The sequence below is a fragment of the Zingiber officinale genome, chromosome 6A, assembly GCF_018446385.1.
Source record: "Zingiber officinale cultivar Zhangliang chromosome 6A, Zo_v1.1, whole genome shotgun sequence".
In the NCBI taxonomy this organism is placed as follows: domain Eukaryota; kingdom Viridiplantae; phylum Streptophyta; class Magnoliopsida; order Zingiberales; family Zingiberaceae; genus Zingiber; species Zingiber officinale.
Genome location: NC_055997.1, coordinates 99069942 through 99097494, shown reverse-complemented (window position 1 = coordinate 99097494; position 27553 = coordinate 99069942). Strand labels below are relative to the sequence as shown.

At 37.5% G+C, this 27553-nt stretch overlaps 5 protein-coding genes across 5 annotated transcripts; 4 read left to right on the top strand and 1 right to left on the bottom strand.

The window, feature by feature from the left end:
• The first annotated feature begins 966 nt into the window (after positions 1-966).
• On the top strand, positions 967-4606 carry LOC121997125. Its single transcript, XM_042551380.1, has 4 exons — positions 967-1793; positions 2552-2700; positions 2897-3061; positions 3139-4606. Exons 2-4 carry the CDS (start codon positions 2559-2561, stop codon positions 4464-4466), a joined length of 1635 nt encoding a protein of 544 aa, XP_042407314.1. The 5' UTR covers positions 967-1793; positions 2552-2558; the 3' UTR covers positions 4467-4606.
• A 444-nt stretch (positions 4607-5050) lies between these two features.
• Positions 5051-7300, top strand: LOC121997124. Its single transcript, XM_042551379.1, has 2 exons — positions 5051-5198; positions 6168-7300. Exon 2 carries the CDS (start codon positions 6266-6268, stop codon positions 7049-7051), a length of 786 nt encoding a protein of 261 aa, XP_042407313.1. The 5' UTR covers positions 5051-5198; positions 6168-6265; the 3' UTR covers positions 7052-7300.
• Positions 7301-8168: 868 nt separating this feature from the next.
• LOC121995081 (binding partner of ACD11 1-like) lies at positions 8169-10898 on the bottom strand. Its single transcript, XM_042548915.1, has 5 exons — positions 10823-10898; positions 9729-9832; positions 9580-9655; positions 9383-9463; positions 8169-8699 (listed from the first exon to the last, which is right to left on the bottom strand). Exons 1-5 carry the CDS (start codon positions 10877-10879, stop codon positions 8169-8171), a joined length of 849 nt encoding a protein of 282 aa, XP_042404849.1. The 5' UTR covers positions 10880-10898.
• Positions 10899-12499: 1601 nt separating this feature from the next.
• On the top strand, positions 12500-16057 carry LOC121995080. The gene is made up of 6 exons (XM_042548914.1): positions 12500-12715; positions 13000-13155; positions 13236-13358; positions 13447-13584; positions 15548-15715; positions 15794-16057. Exons 1-6 carry the CDS (start codon positions 12500-12502, stop codon positions 16055-16057), a joined length of 1065 nt encoding a protein of 354 aa, XP_042404848.1.
• Positions 16058-16389: 332 nt separating this feature from the next.
• Positions 16390-26529, top strand: LOC121997123 (U-box domain-containing protein 63-like). The gene is made up of 8 exons (XM_042551378.1): positions 16390-16997; positions 17081-17357; positions 17823-17904; positions 24311-24368; positions 25436-25524; positions 25631-25726; positions 25806-25876; positions 26218-26529. The coding sequence occupies exons 1-8, from the start codon at positions 16553-16555 to the stop codon at positions 26342-26344; spliced, it is 1245 nt and encodes a 414-aa protein (XP_042407312.1). The 5' UTR covers positions 16390-16552; the 3' UTR covers positions 26345-26529.
• Positions 26530-27553: the final 1024 nt, after the last annotated feature.

Sequence of the window (27553 nt, the reverse complement as noted above, 5' to 3'; positions counted from 1 at the left end):
TTTACAATGTATCATATTAATATGTCACATAATTTAAGAACGGATTATGAAAGACATTTGAGATCGTCGTAATTACTTTTTATTACAATACGTCACATTAAATATATAAAAACTTATTACTTTTTGAATTATTAAAAAAATCTCTCTATAACTTTTTAATTGGCCATAAATTTTTAATCATATATTTTTATTTATTATTTTCCATTTAATATAGTTATGCATAATTTTCATTTAATATTTTTTTTATGGGTCTCACTCATATTCTCAATTTAGAAATAGAAAACTTTATAACTTCACTACTGCATTTAAAATAAAAATTTCAAATCTCATCTACTTTTAAGTTTTTTCGTTTATCTTTTTCGATTCATAATCTGTAGCCTTGCCCAGGACGAGGACCAAATTGTAATTCGGAGAAATAAGGAGGAAATCAGTATAAGAGTCGCTCCCCGCCGCTACTGCTAACTTTATTTTTTATCCTTTTCCATCTTTTCTAAGATCCTCATGTATATGTACCCATTCTTTACCGCCAATAGACGAGGGAATTACATGGGGCCCGTTCGTAACGACGGTGTGCCCCGATCTGGGAAGCGGCGCTTTCTTGCTCCGCTCCCGACCCCGAGTAGACCCCACAAGACCAGACATTTTTCGGTCGGGTGTGCGTTTGGGTACCGTTTATTGTGTGGGGAAAATTGGTGGCTGATAAATATATGTAGTCAACTCGCACGTGACTAAATCATTTATTGAATAAGAAAAGAACTCTCGCAATTATTTTCTTCAAAAAATATTTGATAAATTTCATTTAATAATTATTTAAGCTACAGGATGGGGACAGCCTTCGTTTGGCTATTTACCCCTGTCATTTATAAATACACATAGAGGGTAAGGGTCTTTTGGTAAATTCAAATGGCTTAAGTGAGTAGCGTCCACATCACCCGACACGAAAAATGTTATTATTTATCTAATTATCGAATTAAGAAAAAGGCGAACGCGGACTTTTGCTCTCTTTCGTTCTTTTTTTACCTTCCAAATTTCACAGATTTTGTTCACGATCGGCCTTCGATCTTCCCTCGAATCCCATAATTGTCGCCCAATTCGGTCTTCCCTTGTTTCTCTCTCTCGATTGGTACCGATTTCGTCCTCTTTCGAAACCAACGATCATTTCTAGGGTTTGCGTCTCCTTCCGCTTGACGGGTCTCGATTTTTCCTCGATCTTTGAATCGGTTTCGTTAATTAGGCTGTTTGAGTTGGTTTCTATGTTTGCCCCATACTGATTTTTGACGATAGGTTCTTTGGTCGGTAAGATCTTATCTATGCTTGTCACTTCTAGGGTTTGGGTTCCCATTCGTTAATCAGGTCTCGTATCCTTCTCGATCTCGAATCGGTTTAGTCAATAGGTTTCTCGAATAGGTCTCTATCATTGCCCTAAATTGATTCTTCCTGAAGAATTGTTTGACGGTAAGATCTAAATCTAGGGTTAGAGTTTTTTCAGACGAAGTTCTTATATTTTTTACTCTTTTCCCTTGAGTTTTTATATAAATTAATCTTTTTTTTTAATTTGAACGTTTCCCTCTCGCGCCTCAATCTTATTCTCACAGCTCAGGATCTCGGCCAGGTCTCTTCTTCTCGGGAAATTTCCTCATTTGACTCTTTTCTTTGGTCAAATCTCATTCTTCTCAGCTCGTTTGTCTGTTGAAACATTTCCTCATTTTTATCATAATTCTTCTATCAGTCTAATTGTATTTGTATATTCCACTTCAAGTGAGCGAGCTCTTTTGCTGGATTTCTCATTAAAGGTATATAAAGCCGCAAATGTGCCTGTCTTCGTCTATGTTTTCATCTGTTTTCTTGGAAAATGTAAGATTACAGATTGTACTATTTGATGTTTAGTTCTGTGACATAGCTCTATGCTGATGTCAATGGCAATGCATTAGTTAAACCGAAGACATGATGTGTCTTGTTATTGTCCTTAACTGTTTACATTCTTGTGATCAGTTTGCATCAGTAAAAGCAAGATCATTACTAGTTGTTTGATTCAGATTCCAAACTAAAAATAGCTTTTGGGGAAGACTTTCGAAGGAAATAGTGGGTGATCTAACATTACAATAGGCTATGGTGGTTTGTTATTTTTATACTTTTGGAACAGTAACTTCATGAAAAATATAAAAGTTTTTAGTGTGACAGGCAAAATTCTTAATAATACTGTTGCTTCAAGGAATCTATTGTTCGTATGAGATCTTGTATGCTCATTTGAGCTTGGGAGCACACTGTCTTCAATGATAAACGTGCTAGAGTTGAGGTTTCTGTCCTAGTTGATTTGGGATGATACTGAAATTCCTTTTCTTACAAACATTTTTAGATGTTAATAGGTATTTAAACTACCACTTATGTATGTGATTCTTCTAACTTCTTATCCCTAACAAAAACAAATATTCTCTTGTTATTTAAAAACTCTGGGCCTGAACATCAACAAACTGGATGCTTTTTTTCTTTGTTTTACAAGCCTGTGTTTTATTTTGCTGAAGCTATTTATACTTGTTTATTTGTTATACAGGATAAAGATGGTGTTCAACCATGTTGATGCATGTTTTCTCAACCAATTTACTCATGTAGATGGAAGACATCTTTCTTGTGATAATCAAATCACACAACCTTTTGAACATTCTCTGTATGGGGTTGCGGCTACTGAGGAACTTGCTTCAGGTAGTTTTAGCTGGTATTTAATCTAAAAATTATGTGACTTATTGGCAAAGATAGCTTTAAAACTTTTGCTTAAATCTCTGTAGATGATGAGAATGATTTCCGTATTTATTACAAATATTTTAAGAATATGACTGCCGATGATCTATGTGACAATCATCAAAGTGGACTCAATGGCAGCCCTTGTTATGGATGACAGGCAATAATACCAGGGAAGTTGTTTTGTCTGATAAGGACAAAAGGCGTATTTCGGAGGATGAGTCTTGTTTACAAGCAAACAAGCGTTCAAAACAGGCTGATCAAGATTTGCAGTCAAGTTCTTTTGAAGAAATTTGCCCCAGTACTGCTCAGCAGCCATCTCCAGGTAGTTCGATTACTTGGTCGTTTCCATGCAAAACATGATTGAAAGAGAATATGTGATTATAATACATATCTTTTTAGGTGTTCTTGAGGACGAGAAGGATCATCAGGTGGTTGTTGGTGCTGAGGAATTTGCTACGGAAGCAAAGAGCAGTCATTGGTTTGCTCAAGATTCACCCATCAGGCCACCTTTCTGTCCGGGTTCTTCTGGATATGGCTCTCGAGCATCTGAGTTTGATCACTGCGAAGAGATATGTTTGCCTGTTTATTATGGATTCATCCGGAAGCGTGTGGCTATCGGTGGCAATCATCAAGCTGATATTCCAGTGTGGAGGCCTTATGAATTTAAGAATCAATCAAGGGATTCTGCAAACTGTGCTTCTCAATGGACCTCAATCACAATTTCTTCATGTGATAATCTTGAAATTGTCAGCAACAAATGGCTTGGGACACGGGTAACACCTATGCCTGAATCTTCTTTGCTTGCCTCAGACGATGTAACTTTGCATCGCAAGATGGATTGTAGTTGTATAGATGATGGCTCGATCAGATGTGTGAGACAGCATGTTTCAAGAGCAAGAGAAATGATCAAACAAGATGTTGGCCTTGAAAGATTTGGAGAATTGGGTTTTGGCAATATGGGCGAGATCGTGGCTCAAAGATGGACTGAAAGGGAGGAACAACTTTTCGAAGAAATTGTGTCTTCGAATTTTGTCTCACTGGGCAAGAACTTCTGGAATAAAATGCCTGTGTTTTTCCCCGACAAAAGTAGCAAAGAGCTAGTGAGCTACTACTTCAATGTATTCATGCTCAGAAGGCGAGCAGTCCAGAACAGGTTAAACCCACTGCACATTGACAGTGATAATGAGGAATTGCAAGAAAGTGAAGATGGTGAATTTGTATCAGAAGAAGATTCTGACGTGGAGTCGCCTGTTGCGGATGAAAGTGTTGTCGACGAAGAAGAAGATCTTAATGAAATGGAAACCGTTGAGGAAATTGATGGCGCAGAGAATTGCCACAATTACGAGCTTGCTCTATATGACGACGAGAAATGTTCCTGTGGTGATCAGTCGACTCTTGTGTCTGGGACACAATTTCCTGGAAGCAAGTTGCCCTCATCTGGGGATTATGATATTCAGGAGGAGTCGTGCACATCGTTTGAAGGTCAGCACAATGGGACCAGTTTCATGGACCTTCCTAGTATCGATCCATTTCCGCGAGGCAGGATCAAAGACGACGATATGAACTTGATCTACAAAAATGACCAGAACGATGGGTTCTTGGATGAGCATTGTAACCTTCAAGCTTGGGATATGAGCTATAGCAGTGGTGGATCAGAGAAAGATGGGCTCTTGTCCACAGTCAATGTGATAGAGGAGGTATTTGGGAAAGATGAGTGTGAGAAATAAACACCAAGGCATGTTTCTCATGGTTTAAGGCTTTAAGCCACTATAAATTAAATTAAATTCCTTGATTATAATGTAGTTGAGGAAACAGTCCAGCAATGATAAGCAGATTGAACGATCGTTCATGAACAAGTTTGATATCAGGCTTTCGATTTTATGCTTCCAAAGAGAATGAACAAGTAATGAGCTTGAAATTAGCCTTAGGGAAGGTTCAAACAACGGACTATAATATGTACAAATAAATTCACACAAATCAACCATTTATAAAAATAATATATTTTTAAAAATTAGTAAATTTTATAGCGTATACTTGGATCACACTGAATTTTAAAAAATATTGTTATTTTTATATTATCTATTTGAATGTGTTTATATTTATGATACAATTAATAGGATGACACAAGAGAATTAATTGAGAAATTGATTTATTGAAAAACATATATTTATTGAGAATTATATAAAACGATTATTAAATGTGGTCAAGAAGCCAACCAAATTAGCTAGACTCCAGTGATTTTTTCCAACCGTCCGATGTGTTATGAAGGGCAAAGATGAGATCGAAAGGCACGGGAAGACGACAATAAGTGCCCATTCCACGTCGTCCAAAACGATCGACGAATTTGGCGAACAGCTTGTTTTCTTCCTCAACGTCTGTAGATCTCGCCAAGAACTACCCGCTTCCATGAAATTCTTCTTTTCATTTTCCTTTCTCCGATCCGTTTCCATGCCTTCCGGGTAAGCTCGATTTCTTTGGCATTTCTACTGCTGATCGAGGAAAAAGTTGATTTTTCTTTTTGTGCGGGAAAGGGTTGGATTTTAAGTGATGTTGGGTATTCTTTTTCGTCTTCGCCGCTTATATTTTTGTTGATTTGAGCATATAAAGAAGAAATTCGTAGTTCCTTAATCGAGTTTTATGTTTCACAATCACGCGATCTGGCGTTTGGGGATTCTAGGGTTTTTAATTTTCGACCAAACGCAGTTTGATTGCAGTTCTAACTAGATTTGGTTTAATTTTTTCTCTTGTGACCGACTGTGTTTTATATTTATCTTTCATCTTTGTATTCTTGCGCCATTGACAAATTATTTGTGCCTTGAATTATGTTTTTGATATTCTTTGAGCTTATATACTGGAGATCAATTCCTCTTTCCTTAAAAAATAAAAATGGATAAAATACATGTCTGTTTTCTTTGAGAGATAACTTGAAGATTTTTTCTTCTTCCAAAGACATCTTTGAGCTTTGTAGGATTTTTAAAACTTCATGTTTATGCATATTTTATTTAAAAATTTCCGTTTCGAAGGATATATGAGTGCTGTTCTGGTAATTTAATTTCACTTTTCCTACTACAGAAAAAGAGTCCCTCTTCTTCGAAAGAAGAGAGCCATTGATTTGAAACTGGTTTATTTAAGTTCCGTTCTTTTTTTTTTCTTTCAAAACATCTTTAATCATCGCAGTATTGTTGAAAGTTTGTTTTGCGTAGATCTTCTTCATAATTTTTGGCATCAGGATGCATAAGTATTATTCTGGTAAACAAAAAATTAGAATTAAGTCAAAAGAATTTTTATATTGATTCTAGCAATTGCCTATGTGAAAGTGCTTTTGTTTTATCTAAAAGATCAATACATTGAATGTAATGTCCATGTTAATAAGACCAGCTTGTTTGAGATTGAATGAGAGTGGCACCTTGTTTTCCTGCATATTTCAGGACCAATTTAGAGGTTTCCAGGTATGTCTGACAAGACGAGTGGGTGTTTGTGATCGATTGTCCAATTTCAGTTCTTCATAAACAGTTTCAGAACTGAAATGTGGAGTTTTGTGCCCAATACCAATTCTACGAAATCAACCATGGCTAGTCTTGATTGTTCCGATGATGAGGTTTCTTCCTGCTCCAGCAAAGAAGAAGGTTTTGAGTGTCCAATTTGCTGGGAATCATTTAATATTGTTGAGAATGTGCCTTATGTCCTGTGGTGTGGGCACACACTCTGCAAAACTTGCATCCTGGGTCTTAAATGGGCTATCGTCAAGTTCCCCAACACACCAATTCAGCTACCTTTCATGATCTCCTGTCCATGGTGCAATTTCTTGTCCTTACGGTTTATGTACAAGGGCAACCTTGCATTTCCCCGCAAAAACTACTTCCTCCTTTGGATGGTTGAGAGAATGAATGGTGACAGGCGAACATCGACCATCATCAATCACGCAGAACATGATTCTCTCTTGCAGTCAGCTGGCAACCTTGCAAGATCTAGTCATGGTTCCTACCACCAGAGCCTCCAACGAACACAATCACCCATTGGAGAAAACACACGCCAGAGGCAAACTTCTTCAGGCCCTTCCTCTGGTAACTACTTCAACATACAGACAATACATGCTGCGCTACGCAAGGCTGTGGATCTCTTCATACGAGTAACCGCCAAGTTTCCGCTGGTGATTGTCTTCCTTCTCATTGTAGTGTATGTTATCCCTGCAAGCGCTGCCATTCTAGTGGTTTTTATCATAATCACTATCCTGTTTGCATTGCCGTCCTTTCTAATGATATACTTTGCCTACCCTGTCTTAGACTGGCTCGTCAGAGAAATTCTTGCATGATATATACATCAAAGATGTGTTCTTGACATTTGGTTTTCGAGTGATGTACTGGTCTGCATCATTGCAGTATTTGATGTGTTACTAAAACTGCAAAAATCTTTTACCCTAGGTAATTGAAGGGATTGAGGCGGTTTGCTCTAGCATTGTTCTTGACTGAATAGGGATTTCTTACTATATGGCCTTGTTTCCATTCCTTGTACATGGATATTCAGTCTTAATGCATTCGATCTCTTAATGTATTATTAATCAGTTTTTTTTCCTTCTCTTCTGGAGTAGATTTTGCATGCTGTTTGAATGAACTCTTGCAACCATGAACATGAGTTTCTGAGGTTATTGTGAAATTTGATGATGTTGTTGTTTAGTGTGCAAAAAAGGTTATAATTGGATAATTACAGAATATTAAACATGTGAATGATATTCGTAAGAAGATTGAAATAATGGTTTATTGGTTTGTAAGAATAATTATTTTATTTCCTATGAATATTTAATTTGTTTTCAACGAACTGAAATATTAATTTCTATCAAATTGAAGTCTCATCTATTTTTCACTCTTCACTTATTTAACATGTGTCGGGCTTGGCCAGTGCAGAACTATGTAGAGTTGACATGACTTAGGTTGAATCCAACACTAGTTCAATAGACTCAGAGTTTCGTGCTTAGCCAACTCAAGTTTAGCATAAAAGTAAATGTTATAATAAAGAATATGAAAATTTAAAATTTAAAATTACCAAGCATTCCTAAAAGAAGTATATAGCTCAAGTTGATTAACACTGAACAATCATAATATGAGATTTTACATCATTTATTTACACTGTCATTGCATAGCTCTATGATAACACTGTAATTAGCTCCATTGGCACCGCTTATCTTAGTATAAGATTTTACATCATCTATGATCATAAGAAGTTCCCACCGATAATTGACATTTACAGTATGCTTAAAAATAAAACAAACAAACAAATATATAAACTCTGAGAGAATCAAAATAGGCCATATATGCCAACATGCCTTTGTCCTCAAAAAGCCAAAAAAACAAACGTGGATGGTAATCACTGTCGCATAGATCAGCCGGTACTCAATTCACAGCAACGTGATCCATTCAAAAATGTCATGTGATTCATAGTTTCCTATCATCCATTGAAGAACTAGAGGGAGCAGCCCCCACAATTACTCTCGGTGAGGAGTCATCTAGATAGAGCTTAGCAAACTCATCCACCATCTCTTGCCTCTGCATGAATTCTGCCATCTCTACCTTCTCCTTTGTCATCACACTAACATCCTCAGCCGCCTTCAGCACTCTGCCGAATGCACTTGTGACCCACGATGCACCGGTCGACACATAGGGAATGCTCATGATGGTTTGCTCAGTCGCTGCAAGGGCGGACCTTGCGATCTCGGATACTTGCAGTTGTTCATCCACCTCCCTCAACTTCCCACTGACTGCAGCTGTGCTGCTGCTGATCTTCTCGCTCAGTCCAATCCTTTGGTCGAGTGAGGTAATGGTGGATGAGAGTAATTGGTGTCGTTCGTCGAAGGATCTAGCTCTTTGCAGTGCATCCTTGCCAAGAACATAGCCCTTGGCTAGCATGGTGCTCACCACTTCCTCTGTCTTCCTGATGGATCCATCAACTGGCAATGACTTCTCTTGCTTTTTAAAATTGCAACGGCGAGTATCAAAGGAACAAAAATGGAATATTAGGCTTTGAGACATATATGGACTCAAAATTATAAACCAAAATATTGAATCCACAAACTAGCAATATTTTTCTCGTAAATATCTATTTGAAATTATTGAACAACTGTAACTAACCTACAAGTAAAAACTGCAATACTCAAACAAATCGATCTCCCTTCTAAACATGACTACCATCTAAAATTTAACTACTATTTCAGGTTGATTGATTACATGAACTTTATGCCTTCATTAAGCTCTAAGGCTATATCAGTAGTAGTACTCAAATTAAGTAGATCATTTTTTATTCTAACAATTTATATATACGTAATCTCTCTATCTATTGCACCTACTAACATGCTATGCATGTTTATTAGAAAGCTCTTGAGGGAAACTTTCAATAAAAAGGATAGCCCGGTGTCCGAAGCTTCTGCTATGCGGGATCTCGAGGAAGGATTCATTGTACGCAACCTTATCCTACTTTTTGTAAGAGACTGTTTCCAATATTCGGATCCGTGACCTTTTGCTATAAAGCAACAATTTTACCATTGCACCAAGACTCCCCTTCTTGGGGGAAACTTTCAATGACATAAATAAATCTGTTCTTCTGAAAATTGAAGTATCAAATCATAAACATCATTGTTAACAAAGATACTCACAAAGTTTGTAGCTTCAGGAGGCAACTGGTAATTCTCAACTGGAGTAACAGTGACAACGTGATCGTCAATGATCATCGATCCCTGCAATTATTTTAAAACACAATACTTTTTAATTAACAAGATTTCAACTCATTTTATATGTCACCCATTTGCTACACAGAAAAGTCACCTTTGAATTTTTCTAATTTTTAACTTACAGAAAGAAGCAATGCAGTATCCACTGCCTGAGCGTCGTTGAAAGTGACATAAGCAACCTGAGTCATTTCTGATTCACTGCCAACAGAAAAACCTTGCGGGAATCCATCAACTGCTACAGGAACTTAACACACAAACGACTAAAAGTTACCTTCGCATTTCAACATATACAATATGCCCCGAGAAGGAGAAGAATTTTTCAATATCACTCACAGACGCAGCCAAGGGAAGGCTGCTAACTTTCACTGTTCTTACCTGTGCAAGGAGAAAGAAAAAAGTGCTTACGAGAAATGATTCAGTCAGGCATTCAGCATCTAGAAAATCTGTCAATAATGCAACCAAATTCTACAATCAAAGTTATTGAAAAAATATTGAATGGTAATAAGGTAGAGATAGCACAACAAGCCTTCTTGTGGTAGAAAAGAGAGGAAACGAATGACAGAAATGAGAAGGTGTACACAAATCAGATTAATAAAGATCTAGGATCAAACAAGAGAATGCGACACAAGAGAAATTACTTTGTTCAATGTAAGATCCTAAAGTCATGAGTTAGCAGGAGAACATCCACTGGTAATTATCAGTGGTTATTGGGATCCAAGTGAGTCTCTATTTTTGCACATTTGGTATTGCACCAATCCAAAGTCATTATTTTAGGAAATTGAGACATGCACCATTATCAATATGGAATGCAAGATCTTTAAGGCAAACCAAATACAAGCTAGTTTAATCAATGGAATAATAGGAGCCACCTTTTAAGTTTCATAAAAATCATCTCTAGAATTTCCACCATTGATATTTATTCATAAAGCCAAGACATGCTCTATGTTGGATAATTCATACATTCCAGTAGTTTCTCTTTAAGCATGCATGACTTCTCATTGCCTAAAAGTTTTCACGCGAGTACCTAGAGAATTTTGAAGCTGTGTGAGATTCTTGATTTCCATGTATTGCCACTCGAAGATCCACCAGAGAGGAAGAATCAAAGCATAATCAAATTGAACTCCAATATGCCAAGAACAGGTCTAATAGTATTGTTTATTGTCTATGCTGATTTGTTAAGGTCTCTTTCTTAGTTGGGGTATAAAGTCCATACAAAAGGTTATTTACAGTTGATTTATGCTGTTCCTGATTGTCCAAATCATTCTCTTTCAAACTAACATTTCTGAAAAAGATCATCTACGGGTGTATCACATGGATAAAATGTTTGTATAGTATAATAAATAAAACAAACATTCTAGCCCATACATCTGGAACATCAATTGTCCAACTTGGTGTCGTCCTTGATTGTTGATCCCCTCCCATCGTCAAGTTATCCTGCTTCACTGGAATCTGCAAGCTCAATTGAATTATAATGAGGCAAAAAAGAAGAAGAAGAAGAAGACAAATCTTAACAACGACAACCATCTATTGTACTTAGAATTCACACAAAAAAAAGAGGACCTAACGCTAGATGAAGCTGTCATTATCCTTGCAAGCTACAGAATGGCGTGAAGTACAGCAGAACAAGCAATAGATAAAGTATCCTAGTCACGGGAATGAAGCAAATTTCAGAGTTGCGACAACAATTAGTTACCCAACAAATTAAGAGTTTGTTTAATGCAGAGGTAAAAGTTCCACTTTAAAAGAAAGCACAATGCTGCTCAAAACATAGAGATGTGATCACATAGGGAGTACTAGAATCATAGTAGTATCATTTTTCACCAAAATAGAAAAGTCATCTTTTTTTATACAACCAATAAAGGACTTGTCGAGGCAAACAAAATAAAAAAAAGTGCCATGGTAATCATATGGCTAGTAGAATCTCCAAAGCACACACCATGAAGCCAAAACGGAAGAGCTCTTATTCTTCATCTCCTTGAACTGAGGAATAAAATTCCCAAATCATGAAGGATTCACTAAAAAGATTTGAAAGCAACAAACGCCATGAACTAAAATTTCTTTAAACTTTCAAAACAAGCATACCATATTCAGATCTCGATTCCCCAATTTCGCAATACATCCGAAAGCACAGAATACGTGATACTTGAGCACCAAAAGTCTAAAATGCGACCTTTTATGTTCATATCCATGTCTCCAGAATTTATGGCACGAATCGGTCTCGGAAACAAAAGACGAATTCATCATATAAACAACACGACAAATCTCGAGCTTTCAGTAATGGAGAATCAGAAATCAGTCTGATCCCCCATCAAAATTAGGGCAAAAGGCGATCCACAAACTCAGAACCGGAATCCGTGAATTTGATTAAAACTATGCGAGAAATGGTTTGAACTCGCCATCACAAGCAACCCCAAGAGGATCAAATCGAAACGAGCAACAAATGTAATGAGAGGTTCGATCACTCACCGACATTACGAGGAATCCTGAACGAACGGAAGGCGATCGAACGAGAAGGCAAGGAACCCGTCGAACAAAAAGGGGAGAACGAAGAGGAAGAATTCGCGGCCGCGGGAAGGTTAGCGGTTCCTATGGATTTGAGCAGCGTCTGCTTACAGATTCGTGCTAAAATCATGCTCGGAGATTAGTGTTCAAGGTACACTGTTAGAGTCGTGTTCCCGGAACGCTTCGAGATTCGTGCGCTCAATTAGTTAGAAATCATGTTACTATTTATTAATCAGGTATTTTATTTTAAATATTTTTACCCATTTAATAAATACATATACATATATATATATATATATATGAAAATAAAAATAATAATAATAACTAAAGATCCACATAAATAGCTAGTTCGATGGTGTCCATTTTTATCCTCGAGGTTAGTTATTGGTGGTCGGACAGTTACGGTTTGCTATGAAGTCGCATTTTTAGATTTTCTTTTCCGTTTTTTTTTTTAAATAATTTATTTATTTCCTCTTACAATTATTTATTTGCAAATTCAATTATTTCACTGTTGACCGGAGGCAGAGATCGCCGGGAAAGATGGCCTACCGAAGGAGACACAGCACGGCGCGCTCCGCCACCTTCGAGGACTACCGCTCCTTTTCCTGCGTCGACGACGAAGGTGACTCATCCCACTCCCTCGCCACCAAGGCCATCCGTGCCTCCGCCGCCCACCGGGACTCCTCCCTCTCCTCCGCTTACGACGGTGCTGACGTCCCCTCTGCCCCCGCCGATCGCCGGAGCTTCCATAAACAGGTCAAGTTTTCATCATTTGTTTCAATTTACGCTTCAGATCTTAATTTGAGATGTTCTTCAATTGGAAGCCCAATTTGCATCATCATTTGCTAATCTCCTTGATAATTGCAGAATTAAGAAAAAGAGTTAACTTTTTGATGGATCCCTAAAACAATAATTGATGCAACTCCGACTGTTCTTATCATTGATCTGTTTTATGGACATTGATTGCATTTGAGTTGAATTCGATAGCTTCCTTATCCGTTCATTAATGGGCATTGAATATTGAGACTCGATCGATGTAGGGCTCGAATGTCTACGAGTACTCAACGACGACGAGGAAGAACATAACCGGCAGGCAGAGATTTTGGGAGGTTTTGGCTAAGAAAGCTAAAGCTATTCTGGAAGATGAGGAGCAGCCTGAAGATCATTCCCAGAAGCTCAATTCGAAAGATGAACAGGTTGAGTTTTGTTTCAGAATGAAACATGTTCTTGCGTTTCCGTATAAGCTCATGATTTTTTTTTTTTTTGGGTGTTTTAGGTTCGAACAAAGTGTTCTAATGAGAAAAACCAGAAGACCGATCAGAGTCCTGCGATCCAGAAGGATGCAATTGTTTCTTCTCTGACGAAGGAATCCAGTGGCACCCTCAAACATGCATCGAAAGTAATGTTCTTACAGATCTTTCGACACTTCAAACTCTTATAAAAAATGAAGAAGAAAACTTCAAATTTATCTCGATTCTCTTTTACAGGAAGGGATTCCGGCGATCGAAGCGACTAAGAAGCTGCAAATCAAGAACCCCGAAAGTTCAGATTCTGCAACCGAAGCCGTGGACGATTTCACTCAGTTTCAGATTGAGTATGAGAACAAACTAAAGGCTTCTCAGAAGGTGACTGACTTATGTTTGTTCATAATTCCTTTATAGCGAGAAGATTATAAACTTGGGCAAAATTAAGGAAGGCTTCAATTGTTTTTTTTTTCCAAATGGTCAAAGGGCACCTCATGTTTTTTTTTAATGAAAAGAACATTCTACCATATAAAATTACATAATTATCCTTTCATACTCTTCTTATTAGTATCCCATTTATATCTCTCCGTCTAAATCATGAATCCGTTAGGTATATTATAACAGCTATGAAATCATAAATGTGACACATGTTATAATAGCTATCGTTTTGTAGTTGTTACAGCAACAACAGTTGTAGCGATCATAGTTGTAGAAGATATAATTTTGTAGCTGTTACAACTACAACCATTATAACATTTATGGTTTTACAATTATTATAATATAAAAAATAATCTTAATAAAAAAGATTAAAATTCTTCATAGTCTCCGAAAAAATTTTAAGTAATATTTTTTTAGGTCTAAGACTGAGTTGTTACGGATACAACCGATAACAAATATAGATGAACAAGTTTCTTCTATTTGATATATTATGTGTTCAATGATTCAACCTAGCTACTACAGTAATAGTAACTATGAAACCTATTACAACTATGTTGCAATTCAATTGTAATAACTACTAAATTGTTATAACTGCATTGTAGCTATTACTATAAGGGTGCGTTTGGTTCGGGATTATTCTTGATAACCTTGGTTATTCATCCAAGGTTATCAACAAAAACCTTGTTTGGTTTAGGTATTCGATGATTCCCAAGTAATGTTCCATGCCCGACACGTCTGCAAAAGGGTCATGCAGCCCGGAATCGGAAAACCTCAGAAAACTAAGGGGGCGTTTGGTACGCGCATTTTCCATTTTCATTTTCTGGAAAACGCGCGTTTTCTGGAAAATGGTGTTTGGTTTGTGTTTTCCGCGCGCGTTTTCTAAAAATTTGGCTATCGTTTTCTAGAAAAACAGAGAATGACAAAAAGTCGTTTTCTGTTTTCTAGAAAACGCGCGTTTTCCAGAAAATGAAAATGAAAACGGTGCAAACCAAACGCACCCTAAGGTTTTTGTTGATTCCGGGGTTAACGAATTTTTTTTACCAAAAATACCCTCCGATAAGAAAAAACATGAAAAAAAGAGAAAAAATATAAAAAAAATGAAAAAAAATAAAAAAATGTTTTTAATTTTTTTTTTAAAAAAATAAATAATTTAAAAAATAAAAAAAATTTAAAAATAAAAAATAAAAATTTAAAAATAAAAAATAAAAATTTTAAAAATGTTAAAAATTTTTAAAAAATTTAAAAATTTTAAAAAAATAAAAAAAAAATTATAAAAATTTAAAAATTTTTAAAAAAAATTATAAAAATTATAAAAATTTTAAAAAAAAATAAAAAAATAAATAAATTAAAATTAAAATTTAAAAAATGTAAAAAATAAAAAATATAAATATAAATAATATAAAAATATAAAAACATTAAAAAATAAAAAAACACATAAAAAAGTAAAAAAATATACAAGGAAAAAGAAAAGTAAAAAAACATTAAAAAATAAATAAATAAATAATAATAATAATAATAATATTATGTATAGTTGGTTTTGTAACTGAGGGTAATACGGTAAAATATTAAACTAGGGTATTCATTAAAACCTTTAAACAAACAGGTTTTTGTTGCATTACCTAAGTTGAACCAAACAACATTTGGTTATATTTTATTCCCTATAACCTTGGTTATGTGATTACCAGGTAATCACATAACCAAGGTTATACATGATGACTTGAACCAAACGCACCCTAACTGTATAGTCACTGACGGGAAATATGGCCAGAGATAATAATGAGAATAACATGGTGGAAGGTAAGATAGTTGAGTAATTATACATTAAATGAGATGTAATTTTTTTTTTGATTAAAACAAATTGAGATGATTGCAAACCTATAAATTTTAAGTTTGTTCATTCTTTCAGGTTGCAAACGCCATAGCTGCCAAGGCAAAGCTTCTCCTGAGGGAGCTGAAGACGGTGAAGGCCGACTTCGCCTTCGCGAAGGAACGGTGCGCTCAGCTCGAAGAGGAGAACAAGGCCCTGCGCGAGAACCGCCAGAAGGGGGAAAACCCAGCGGACGACGACGAACTGGTCTGTTAAACCATGTCTTAACTCACTATCTCTCCTTTCTCTCGTGCTTGACTCGATATATCGGCAATGGCCATGCAGATACGCCATCAGCTGGAGACTTTGCTCGAAGAGAAAGCTCGCTTGGCACGAGAGAACTCGGTGTACGCGAGCGAGAACCGGTTCCTGCACGAGATCATCGAGTACCATCAGCTCACAATGCAGGACGTGGTCTACTTAGACGAAGGCATCGAGGAGATGACAGAAGTCTATCCCATCAGCCAGATGTCGTCGGTCCTCCCTCGAAGCTCAAGCGTCAGCATGGACAAGGAGACGCTGAGCCCTTCGTCGTCTCCTAAGATATGATCGATCGATTGATCGATCGATCGACCCAGGTTCCGTGCATGATGCAACCGCAGCCAGCCATGTCCTGGTGCAACTCCCATCTTAATCTGCTTTCCTAATTAATTAGGCGCCTAGTAAGACTTAATTTATAGTGTTTCTTGTCGTTATGAAGATCATAACCCAATTTCGTTTGTGATTGATTGTGTTCATGGCTGACGAATTTTTTATATTATTGTAATAAGGTATATCATTTTTTTTTTTGTTATAAATTGAGCATAAATTTATCTTAATTTTAATTTAGGTGAATTTTTAATACTATGAATAATCATCACACACAAAAAAAAAAAATTGAAAAAAAAAAAGGCAGAGAGAGAGAGAGAGGGGCAAATTGCCGTTTTTCCCCCAAATCAAAATTAATCGTAGCAAATCCCTCCTTCCTCGTCCCCAAATCGCAGCTCCGCATCATGTCGGCGGCAATTCGCCGACGGACCCTTTGACTAGGGTTTCGCCTCCGCCATGGCTTCGGAGAATGGCCTCTCTCCCAGACTGGCGGCGTTCCAAGGCGATTCGTTTCCATTCTCCTGCGTTGACGGCGAGCGCTCCAGCCAAGGGAAAGTAAGGCCTGCTGGGTTTGCAGCCGTTGGAGGCGACAAGATATTTTCTGGCGAACGGGAAGGCCGATTCCTCAGTGACCTCCACGGCCGCCGTGCCCAGACCCAGGGCTGGGGCGGATTCATGGACGGCGGCTCTCACTCTGGGGATGGGCCCAACGACGAGGAGGAGGAGGATGAGGATGCAGAAGGAAACGAAGAGGACGAGGATGTTGACGACGGAGATGGGCTGGTTTCCTTGGAGGAAGGTAACAATAAGATTAACTACAACAGCAGTGGTAGCGTACAGAGCAGTTCGGATAAAATCTGCGACGAGCGAACGATTTCGCAGGAGCACCATTCATCTTTCGGTAAAGCACAAAGAAAAAAATCCCATCTTTTTCTTGAATTTCTGTTATTTCCTCCTCTTGATAGCGAATCAATTGAGTTCTAGGATCGGGCAGAGGTGTCTTGCTGAAAGATGGAAATGGAGGAAGAGGATGCCTAGAGGATCAATCCTACGAAGTGAGCAGGATGGATGCTTGTCACAATGCGGTTACCGTCATGGAAACTGAACCATACTATGCACATGCTTTGCCTGGAGCGGATGGTTTATCCCATCATAAGGAAGACAGAGGGGAGAATGGATGTGGGTTCAATGGTAGAAAGGAGGCTGGACTAACGACTGGTTATTGGGAGACGTTGAGGACACAACTATCAGATCCTACAACGTGAGTTTATATAATATTATTGATGAAAGGCCATTTTTACAGTACTTGATCTCCAAATGATCAATATAATCTAACTAAGAATATTTATGCAATATAAACAAGTTCAACTAACACGCTGCTTTAGTATTTGCTACTATATTAATATGTTTTGGAGATTTGATCTGCTACCATTTGTATCCCTACTGAGTCAACAAGTGAACATCTTTTGGGAAATTGGTCTAAGGTCTTTAATATCTTTGCCTTTCAGATATTAGGTCCTAGTTTACTTCTTTACTTATAGATTGTATTCTGCCGAAGTCTTTAGAAGCTCATTTGTTTAGGTGGCATTAGAATGTGCTCGATTAGTATCATACTTCTTAAAGCTGCTTGAGTTATTTGATTGTGCATCAGATAGACTTATCCAGGCTCCTGAGGAATATTTTTGTTTTTTTATTTATGTATGTGTGATTAACTTTTTTCTTTCAGCGGAGCCCTTATGGATGATGCGATGATACTGTCATGTGGACATTCTTTTGGAAATAGTGGAATGCAGCGTGTTTATAAAATGGTAAGTTATGACCAGTTCTTATGCTATTTCTCCATTTAATTATTGACAGTGTGAATCTTTTTCTTTGTCAACCTTTTATTAACTGCTATTTTGCTCAGGCCTGAATAGCAACTTCACTGAGAATATCAATTATATGATTGTATGTGTGATCTCTAAAGAACAAGAGGAAGATGACAACACATTTTTAATGGTTATGTACTTCTGTTACCTAGACTTGGCATGGATACCTGACAGAATGAGTAGTGTTTAACACCATTTTCTAGAAGTGGGGAGATAGGAACTTGACAAAAGGTGTTCAAATTTTGAACAAGGATATGAGGATACAACAAAGATTTAAATTTTACTATAATGTTATAGTACTCTTTTGTTCAGGCCTTAAAATGTAAGGATAAAAGTCTTAGAATATTGTAGTCTTGATCGTGATTTGGACAATAGGACAGTGCAATTCTACAATCTAGATCACCTTAGGTGATCCAACTTCCATAGACTTATGTGTGTGAATGAATTAGATGGCCATTCAGACCATTGAATCTCTAGGATTAATGATCCTGTTGTGAGAAGCAAGGGTAGATAAGTCTTTTTATCTTTTGTTAATAAGTTGATGCTTAGGGTTGTCTGGCTTTTTAAGCATATGTAATTCTCCTCAAATATGATGAATATTAAAAACTCTTTATTTCAACATGGTATCAGAGCAAAGTTCCGATCCCTAACCCTAACCCTAGCCGTCGGCGCATCTTCTTCCTCTTTGCCCTAGCGCCGACCAAGCTTTCCTCTTCCTTTCTTCATCGCGATCTCCTGGCGCCGACCAAGCTTTCTTCCCTTCTCTCTGCCACGTGCAGATCTTCTTCCCGAAGGTGCCCACAAGGTTGCCACCGCCCCAACTTCACTGGCAAAGCTGTAGTGATCTGCTGGTCACCGGAGAGCAGCAGCTTCTTCAAACTGCTGTGAATTCCTACACTTCACCTTCTCTCGAATTTTTTTTCTTCAGCCCAGTCTACTCCCGCTGCCCCTTCCAGAAAAATTTTAATGGCGGACAACGCTAGCGAAACCTCGGGGATTTCTGCGAACCCTATGTCTTCTTCAGGACAGGTACAACCAGTTTTCACAATGGCAGGCACTGGAGGGTCTGGTCTTCAGATAGTATCAGAAAAATTGTCTGAGACAAATTATGCATCTTGGGCAGTTGCTGTTGAACTTTATGTCGAAGGTCATGATAAACTTGATATTCTTCATGGCACTAAAGTGAAACCAGATGAAAAGGATCCTAGTTTTCACACTTGGCGACGTGACAATATTCAATTAATGACTTGGATGCTTAATTCTGTTAATTCTGGCATCAAACAAGTCATTCTTCATAACAAAACAGCGTACGACATGTGGAAGACACTGGAGCAGATGTATGGACGTCGACATGATATGCTGCGTACTTATCAGATCAGCAGTCAAATTTTCAAACTTGAACAAGGTTCTATGTCAGTCACCAACTATTTTGCTACTCTGAAGAGACTGTGGGATGAGTTTGACTACTACCGGATGGAAAATTGGAGTTCCACTGATGATCATCAGAGATATTTAAAGGTTCTGGAAAAAGACAGAATTATTAAATTTTTAGATGGACTTACTGCAGAGTTTGAGAGTTTAAAAGGGCAAATTCTTGGTCTTGATCCTATTCCTTCTCTAGAACAGGTTTACTACAAAATTTTAAGTGAAGAAGGTAGAAAAAGGACCATGAACAACAAGGGGATTTCCACTGGAAGTCCTTCGATTGGGGAGACCTCTGTCTGTTCTGCAAACAAGTTTTGGCCTGGGGGAACTAAAAGACAAGGAGACAGATTTTGTCGGCACTGCAAGAGAACTAATCATGATTCAGATTTCTGTTGGGAAAAATATTCGGAAAAGAAACCTGAAAAATTTAAGCACAATGCTAAGAAGGCTCCTAATAGTAGTAATATTGCTATCTAAAAGTTAGAAAGTGAAGAGACTATTGGTTCCTCTGTGTCCTCTATCACGGGATTGTCTTCTACTGATATTGTTAACCTCCAGCATCTTCTCTCTCGGCTTCAGGCTTCATCTTCGGCCTCTACTCCTGCAGATTCTACTCCATTTCAAGCGCACACAGGTATCCGTGGCTTGAGATTAAGTGTTACTGGTCCCAGTTCTTACAACCCCTGGGTCATTGATTCAGGAGCTTCGGATCACATGACAAATGCTGCTAACTCCTTTATTTCTTATTCTTTATCCTCTGCGCAGGAGAAAGTGATCATTGCAGATGGAACCAAAGCCACTGTTGCTGGCAAAGGTTCCATAAAACTTACAGATCATTTTTTCCTATCCTCTGCACTTCACGTTCCTTCCGTCTCTATTAATTTACTTTCTGTTAGTAGCATTACTAAACAACTACACTGCTCCGTAACCTTTTTCCCTGATCATTGTGTCTTCCAGGATCTCGAGACTAAGCAGACGATTGGGACTGGCCGTGAAGTAGGGGGTCTTTATTATTACCAGCTTGAAACAACATTTGCTCTGAAATCTGCAGCCAAGTGTTTGGGAACTAAGCATCAAGAAATTCTTTTATGGCATTCTCGGTTGGGACATTTGTCTTTTCAGTCTTTGAAAATTTTATTCCCTAGTCTGTTCCTTTCTGTTTCTCTTCAGTCATTTCAATGTGAAATCTGTCAGTTATCCAAACATTGTAGAACACATTTTTTTGAGTCTTTAAAGAAGAGTTTGTCTCCATTTGATCTTGTTCATTCGGATGTGTGGGGGCCCTCTCCTGTGACTTCTTTGGATGACTATCGATATTTTCTATCTTTTATTGATGACTGCTGTATTTGATGAAAACCAGGGAAGAAGTTCCTCGTCTCATTCAAAATTTTTGTAGAATGGTTGAAACCCAATTTAACTCAAAGGTGAAGATTCTTCGTTCTGACAATGCCCGTGAGTACTTTGCACAGTCTCTAAATACTTTTCTTGAAGACTCAGGAATTCTTCATGAGTCATCTTGTCCCTACACACCACAACAAAATGGAGTGGCCGAGAGAAAGAATCGTCATATTCTTGAAACAACCTGTGCACTTTTATTTCAACGTCACTTACCCAAATATTTCTGGGCTGATGCTGTTCTTGCCGCTGCTTATCTCATCAATCGATTGCCATCTAAAGGTCTCGGGAACCGGTGTCCTCTCACTATTCTTCATCCTAGCGTAGAGTTGTTCTCCCTTACACCTCGGGTTTTTGGTTCACTTTGTTTTATACATGTTCTTGGTCCTAAATCTTCTAAACTTGATCCTCGTTCTATACGAGGAGTTTTTATAGGGTATTCCACTTGCCAGAAAGGCTACAAGTGCTTTGATCCTATTATTAGGACGAGATATATCTTGAAGGATGTTACTTTCTTTGAGTCTGAGTCTTATTATTCTCCTCAGTCTCATCCTCAGGGGGAGAATATTACCTCTTCCTTTGTGCCTCAAGTGGTCGTTCCTCAAGTGGTTTCTTCTCCTATTCCACTGGATGTCATAGAAAATAGAAAAGATGCCTCATCACTGGGAAAAGATGCTCCATTACTGGGAGCACAGTCTTCACCAGATATTATTACTTATAAACGACGAAGACACAAGCAAGAACCTCCTATTGATCGGCTGGTTGAATCGGATGCTCTGACTCCTGATCCTCTGAAGCAGTTATCCTCATCAGTTGAGCCAACCGCACCTCTAAATATGAACGAGCTGGACCTTCCGGTTGCTGTTAGAAAAGGTGTCAGGTCATGTACTCAACATCCTATCTCCAACCATGTTTCATACTCTCGTTTGTCTCCTTCATATCATGCATTTGTTTCACAATTATCAAATCATGCTATACCTTCTTCCTATTATGAAGCTGTAAGGGATTCAAGGTGGCAGGAAACAATGAACGAAGAAATGGAGGCTCTTAACAGAAATGGTACTTGGGAATTAGTTGATCCCCCAAAGGGGAAGAACTTGGTTGGTTCTAAATGGGTCTATGCTATCAAGTATAACTCAGAGGGTGAAGTGATTAGATATAAAGCCAGACTTGTTGCCAAGGGATTCACCCAAACATATGGGGTAGATTACTTGGAAACTTTCGCACCAGTTGCAAAGCTGAACTCGGTCAGGGTAATTCTTTCTCTTGCTGCTCAATATGATTGGCCTCTATTTCAATTAGATGTTAAAAATGCCTTCTTGAATGGTGACCTTTATGAAGAAGTATACATGTTGCCACCGCCTGGAATTGAAACAAAAGGAATGGTTTGCAAGCTAAGAAAAGCTTTGTATGTGCTTAAACAATCTCCCAGAGCATGGTTTGATAGGTTTTGCAAAGTCATGATATTGTTTGGTTTTAAACAAGGGAATGCTGATCATACACTCTTTATAAAAAGGAAAAAGGACAGCACTATCATTCTTTTGATTTATGTTGATAATATAATAGTTACAGGGGATGATGAGGTAGAAATCCAGGCTCTTAAGTCCAAGTTAACATCAGAATTTGAAATTAAAGACCTTGGATCATTGAAGTACTTCTTGGGTATTGAAGTCGCTCGATCAAAGGAAGGAATCTATGTATGTCAGAGAAAATATGTGTTGGACTTACTCAAGGAGACAGGGAAGCTGGGTTCTCGGCCAGCGTCTACTCCTATAGAAGTAAATCATGATCTTACTAGTTCTAGTGGGGAAGATCTTACAAGTCTGGAAAAGGGAGCGTATCAAAGGCTGGTTGGAAAAATTACTCTATTTATCTATGACTAGGCCTGACATCACCTATGCTGTTAGTGTAGTAAGCCAGTTCATGTATGCTCCTAAAACTATCCACATGAAGGCTGGTGACAGGATTCTAAGGTACTTGAAATCATGTCCTGAAAAAGGCTTGCTGTTTAAAGGAGGTGGTGATCTGAAGGTGGAATGCTATTCTGATGCAGACTGGGCTGGTTCTCGAGATGATAGAAGGTCCACTTCTGGCTATTGCACTTTTTTGGGAGGAAACTTGGTAACTTGGAGGAGTAAGAAACAAAATGTGTGTGCACGGTCCAGTGCTGAAGCTGAATATCGAGTCATGGCACATGGTATTGCAGAGATGTTGTGGCTGAGTTTTCTGTTGACAGACATAGGATTTCAGGTTGAATTACCTCTCAGGTTGTATTGCGACAACAAGGCAGCAATCAATATTGCAAATAATCCAGTACAACATGACCGGACTAAACACATTGAGATTGACCGTCACTTTATTCGGGAGAGACTTGATTCTGGAGAGCTATGTCTGCCTTATGTTAAGTCTGAGGATCAACTTGCTGATATGTTTACAAAAGTTATACCCCAAGTTGTGTTTGACTCTTCTCTTAGCAAGTTAAACACGTTTGATATATATGTTCAACTTGAGGGGGAGTGTTGTGAGAAGCAAGGGTAGATAAGTCTTTTTATCTTTTGTTAATAAGTTGATGCTTAGGGTTGTGTGGCTATATAAGCATATGTAATTCTCCTCAAATATGATGAATATTAAAAACTCTTTATTTCAACAGATCCAATGAATTTCAATTCAAAAACATGAGCGCATGCATGTCTACGTGCACACATACATCATGTTATGGTGAAAACATTCTAATTTTACCTAAATGGACTATCCCAAGGGACCCATTTAGGAAATTCTTTGCGGATAGGATCAAACTCACACCTATGATCATCCTCAATAACCTTTTGAATTGGTCAAACCCTAAATTATAACTTTCCAAGATTGAGAAGTTTGAATAATAGAGATATTCAGTAGCACAAGGTACTTAGTCATTAGTTGATGCATGAATTTAGCAGGTTCTTTTGGAGGGATGATAGCATCGTTCAGAGAGTGATCATGCTGTGAGATTGAGTTAATGATTCCTGGCTTATTGGGCCATAAATCAGTGTTAATACCTGAAGATTCAAGTCTCTTGAACTTGGTCTGTGTTGTTTGATTTTTGCTAGTTCAGCTGCTGAGTCATCAAGACATATGCATACATATATAAAACAGCGTGATAAACATCTTATAAAGGCCTTATGGTGATCACAATGGGTAACTTTATGAATACATATGTCTACAAGTTATCAACAAATTTATATAACACGAACAATAATATCACATCTCTTTTTGAACTCCATAATGCTAGCTAGTTTAAATATTTTACCAACAAATTTAATTTTTTTAATTTCTTTGCTCAAATTAGTTGAGCTATTGGGTATTTGACATATTCTGTTGTTTATTTTTATATATAATTAATTCAATCGGAAATTGTACTTGTATGCTGCACCAGTTTGTCCTGATATAGCTTGCCCTAAGAGGTATTTCTAGATAATTGAGTTTATACTGTTTCTTGGGTGAAAATGATGTAAATTTATGATTAAACTTTTTTTGCTTCTCCATGCAGAAAGCTTGTATTACTTGTTCTCAGCCTGTATCAGACTACTCAGTTCGACCGAATTTGAGTAAGATTTCATTATTCCTTTCAATGTATCAAAAATATTAACTAAAATGGCTGCTGTTTATTGTTCTCCCTCTGTAGCATTGCCTGTTGATAAATTTCTTTTACGTGTTCACCTGTACTGTCATCTCTTCTATTTCCTTTATGGCATTTCCTGTAATTCACATAAATTGTATATGATTGCCCTTTGCTTACAGCACTCTGGATATTTCACGTGTAAATGCTTGTGACTATGTATAATTATTGTGATTCCAAGGGGTTGTTGTAATTTGGGAGGTCAGAAAGCAGAAACACTTGGCTCGCTGCCTATGTCGTCTCTTTTAAATTGTGCAAACAAAGTTTGTATCTGTTTGATCGAAAGCATGGAATTGACCTCAAATTAATTCGAAACTTTTTATGAGTACTTGCACTATCTTGCTCAAGTCCTGTAGGTTTTATGGCATGGCTCAGGCAAGTTGAGGTATTTGCTAAGGTGATTCCAATTATCCTAGGTGTATGTCTTCTTCTTAATACCGCCTAGGCAATAGCTTCATTGTGACTAATTGCATGGCTATAGTGCAAAATTGCATTTTTGGCTATCCATTTAGGATTTCCCATGATGCATTTAGAAAACAAATGGCAATATCTATTTGAATTTACTATGGTTTGCATGTTAGAAATTATCCAATAACTATCTCTTTTCTCTGGTATGATGACTCTGTATTTGTAATTAGTCGTATAGTATATTACTCATATTCCTCTAGTTTGTAGCTAAGGATATCAGAGTTGATTGAATCAGTAGATTAGTTTGATCTAGCAAGCGAGCTAAGATTAAATTAATATGATACTGCTTATGTGATACTGTGAAACAATTGCTAGGGTATTTATTGTGTAAATCTGATCTAGTGAGTGCAAGGGCATCCAAACATGTCAGCTACTTGCTGCAGTTTTTATTGAGTGCTGCTAGTAAACCATGATCCTTTTGATTATGCTTGTTTATTTTTTTTACCAGACAACTCTATGAGTTAGCTCATGCTACTTCTTGCTACTAGGAGCAACATTCTATCTCACATTTCACATCTCTCTCATCAGCTCTTCGTGCTGCTGTCCAGGCATTCCGTCGTGAAGAGGAGTTGCATTTGTTAAAAGCATCAAGAAGAAAAAGAGAGAAGTTTGAGCAGGTGGGCATTGTGATAGGGTACATTAGTGCTCTTTATGTGGATAGGTTTTATTTTGCATTATATGTGTTTTACCGGGCCTAAATCATTCCCTTTTCCCTATCTGAAGGAAAAATGCAATAACAATGATTTGTTTTCCATGGATCTTTCGCGCGGTAAAGGTGTTCAATTTCCATTTGCTGTCTCTGACAGGGTTATTATCAAGGTAAATACCAAAATGCTAAAGGATTGTTTGCCATGCTGCATTATCTGTATTTTACTGGCCTTTAAAAAAAATTATTCAGGGTAACAAGAGGACTCCACAAAGATTTGTTGGACGTGTAGCAGTTGTGACAGCACAGTGCTTAAATGGATGGTTAGTTGCTCTAGATCACGAGTCACTTTATTACAGTTTTAGATGCCAATCTACATGGTTAATTTAACAGCTGTATCTTGGGCAACTATCTCTTGGTACTAACCTGTGCTTTGGAGTCTTTCTTAACCTAATTTCTGATGGGGAAGAACTGAATAAATTGAATTAGGCCAATGAATAATAGTGTCATAATATTCCAGGATAAGTATTAGTGCATGATGGCAGTGGTTGTATATGTATGCCTAAGCTTAACGTGAATCTTTAGATTTTTTTCTTTTCTTTTCTTCCATTTGTTTTCTCATTTCTCAGTAGAACAAATTCATAAGACTATTAATGCATAATAGGTACGTCGTGAAGACATTGGACAATGCAGAGAGCGTCAAGTTGCAATATCGATCATTAGAAAAGCTTATGGATGATCAAGGCACTGAGATGATACCTGACAAAACCCTAACTCCCAATTGGCTGTAAGGCATTGATGTGTACAAGAGAAATGATTTTTAATTTATCCTTTTCTGCTATTGAACTATGTTAGATATAATTCCTAGTAAGTTAAAATGCAGCTAATATGATATACAATGTTTGTATAATGTGTTCCTAGTAATTTGGACAAACAATATTCCTAGTAAGTTAACATGCATCTGATTCCCCCCTAACTTGGGTAAAACGAAGGTTTCTCATAGGACTACTGCAATCCTAGACGAAATCTTTTGAGATATACTTTGTCATGCAACTTTGAGTTCTAATCTTCTAGGGGAGCTTGTTATCTTGCAACTTTGTCCGAAGCATCTCTTAATTCTGTTTAAACATGAAAATGCAAGTAACCAATAATGCCATATGATTTCTGATCTGTGCTATAGTATTTTGTTATCACTAGGTTCGTGACACTGATATATATGTGTGTGTTGTGTGTTTTCCACTGTCTCGTGATTTCAGTATTTCTAATTCGTGAATATTTACGATAATCAATTGTGGAGAATGGAGATGATTCAATTTGGCTAAAAGTTTACCCTCTGTGGGAGCGAAATGTCGACTTGCTTGGCATCGTGCAGCAACAATGATATGCAGGTATGAATTTTGAACTTCTGCAAGAGCTACTAGTGTTGTTTTGCACTGATTGAACTATTTGAAGATTTTGATTGAACATCGAATATTTAATGTTCAGTTTTATAGGAGTTCGAAATGCCTTTTAGACGGTTAAAACGTAATGGATTCCTTTATGGATGAAGAATGACCAGATTTTGTCAAATTAGAGAGGTGTGGGTGGGCTAAGCTAATTAGGTAGTTCGAATTGATCGAGCAAATTAGGTGGGCTAGGAGAGCCGACTGGAATTTACAAACCGAGTTGACCTATAGGGGTGGCCAAGAAGGCCAGGCTGAGGTAGACAAAGAGTAGAGCGAAGTAAATCGGACAAATAGAGGTAGCCAAATGCACCCGGGGTAGAGGTGTTAAAAATGAGCTCGATCCGAATCAATTTGAAAAAAAATCAAATTCGAATTGGATTTTGATTGAAAGGTTTTCGAATTGAAAATTGTTTAGTCGGATTTGGATTAAAGGATTTTCGGATTGAAAATTTTTAGATCAAGTTCAAGTTTATCTGAGTTGATCTGAATTTAAAATTTCGTAGCGTTTTTAGGATTAAATTAAATTTTATTTTAAAAATTAAGATATATATATAT

What these genes read in the sequence shown, in the direction of transcription:
- LOC121997125 (XM_042551380.1), top strand. Translation starts at nt 2,559, where the DNA reads ATGGTGTTCAACCATGTTGATGCATGTTTTCTCAACCAATTTACTCAT. An exon ending in TACTGAGGAACTTGCTTCAG is followed by an intron (nt 2,701 to 2,896) that starts GTAGTTTTAGCT and finishes TATGGATGACAG; the next exon opens with GCAATAATACCAGGGAAGTT. An exon ending in TGCTCAGCAGCCATCTCCAG is followed by an intron (nt 3,062 to 3,138) that starts GTAGTTCGATTA and finishes ATATCTTTTTAG; the next exon opens with GTGTTCTTGAGGACGAGAAG.
- LOC121997124 (XM_042551379.1), top strand. Translation starts at nt 6,266, where the DNA reads ATGTGGAGTTTTGTGCCCAATACCAATTCTACGAAATCAACCATGGCT.
- LOC121995081 (XM_042548915.1), bottom strand. Translation starts at nt 10,879, where the DNA reads ATGGGAGGGGATCAACAATCAAGGACGACACCAAGTTGGACAATTGAT. An exon ending in GGACAATTGATGTTCCAGAT is followed by an intron (nt 9,833 to 10,822) that starts GTATGGGCTAGA and finishes CTCCTTGCACAG; the next exon opens with GTAAGAACAGTGAAAGTTAG. An exon ending in ATACTGCATTGCTTCTTTCT is followed by an intron (nt 9,464 to 9,579) that starts GTAAGTTAAAAA and finishes AAATAATTGCAG; the next exon opens with GGATCGATGATCATTGACGA.
- LOC121995080 (XM_042548914.1), top strand. Translation starts at nt 12,500, where the DNA reads ATGGCCTACCGAAGGAGACACAGCACGGCGCGCTCCGCCACCTTCGAG. An exon ending in TCAATTCGAAAGATGAACAG is followed by an intron (nt 13,156 to 13,235) that starts GTTGAGTTTTGT and finishes TGGGTGTTTTAG; the next exon opens with GTTCGAACAAAGTGTTCTAA. An exon ending in CCCTCAAACATGCATCGAAA is followed by an intron (nt 13,359 to 13,446) that starts GTAATGTTCTTA and finishes TCTCTTTTACAG; the next exon opens with GAAGGGATTCCGGCGATCGA.
- LOC121997123 (XM_042551378.1), top strand. Translation starts at nt 16,553, where the DNA reads ATGGCTTCGGAGAATGGCCTCTCTCCCAGACTGGCGGCGTTCCAAGGC. An exon ending in CAACTATCAGATCCTACAAC is followed by an intron (nt 17,358 to 17,822) that starts GTGAGTTTATAT and finishes TTTTTCTTTCAG; the next exon opens with CGGAGCCCTTATGGATGATG. An exon ending in AAAGAGAGAAGTTTGAGCAG is followed by an intron (nt 25,525 to 25,630) that starts GTGGGCATTGTG and finishes CCCTATCTGAAG; the next exon opens with GAAAAATGCAATAACAATGA.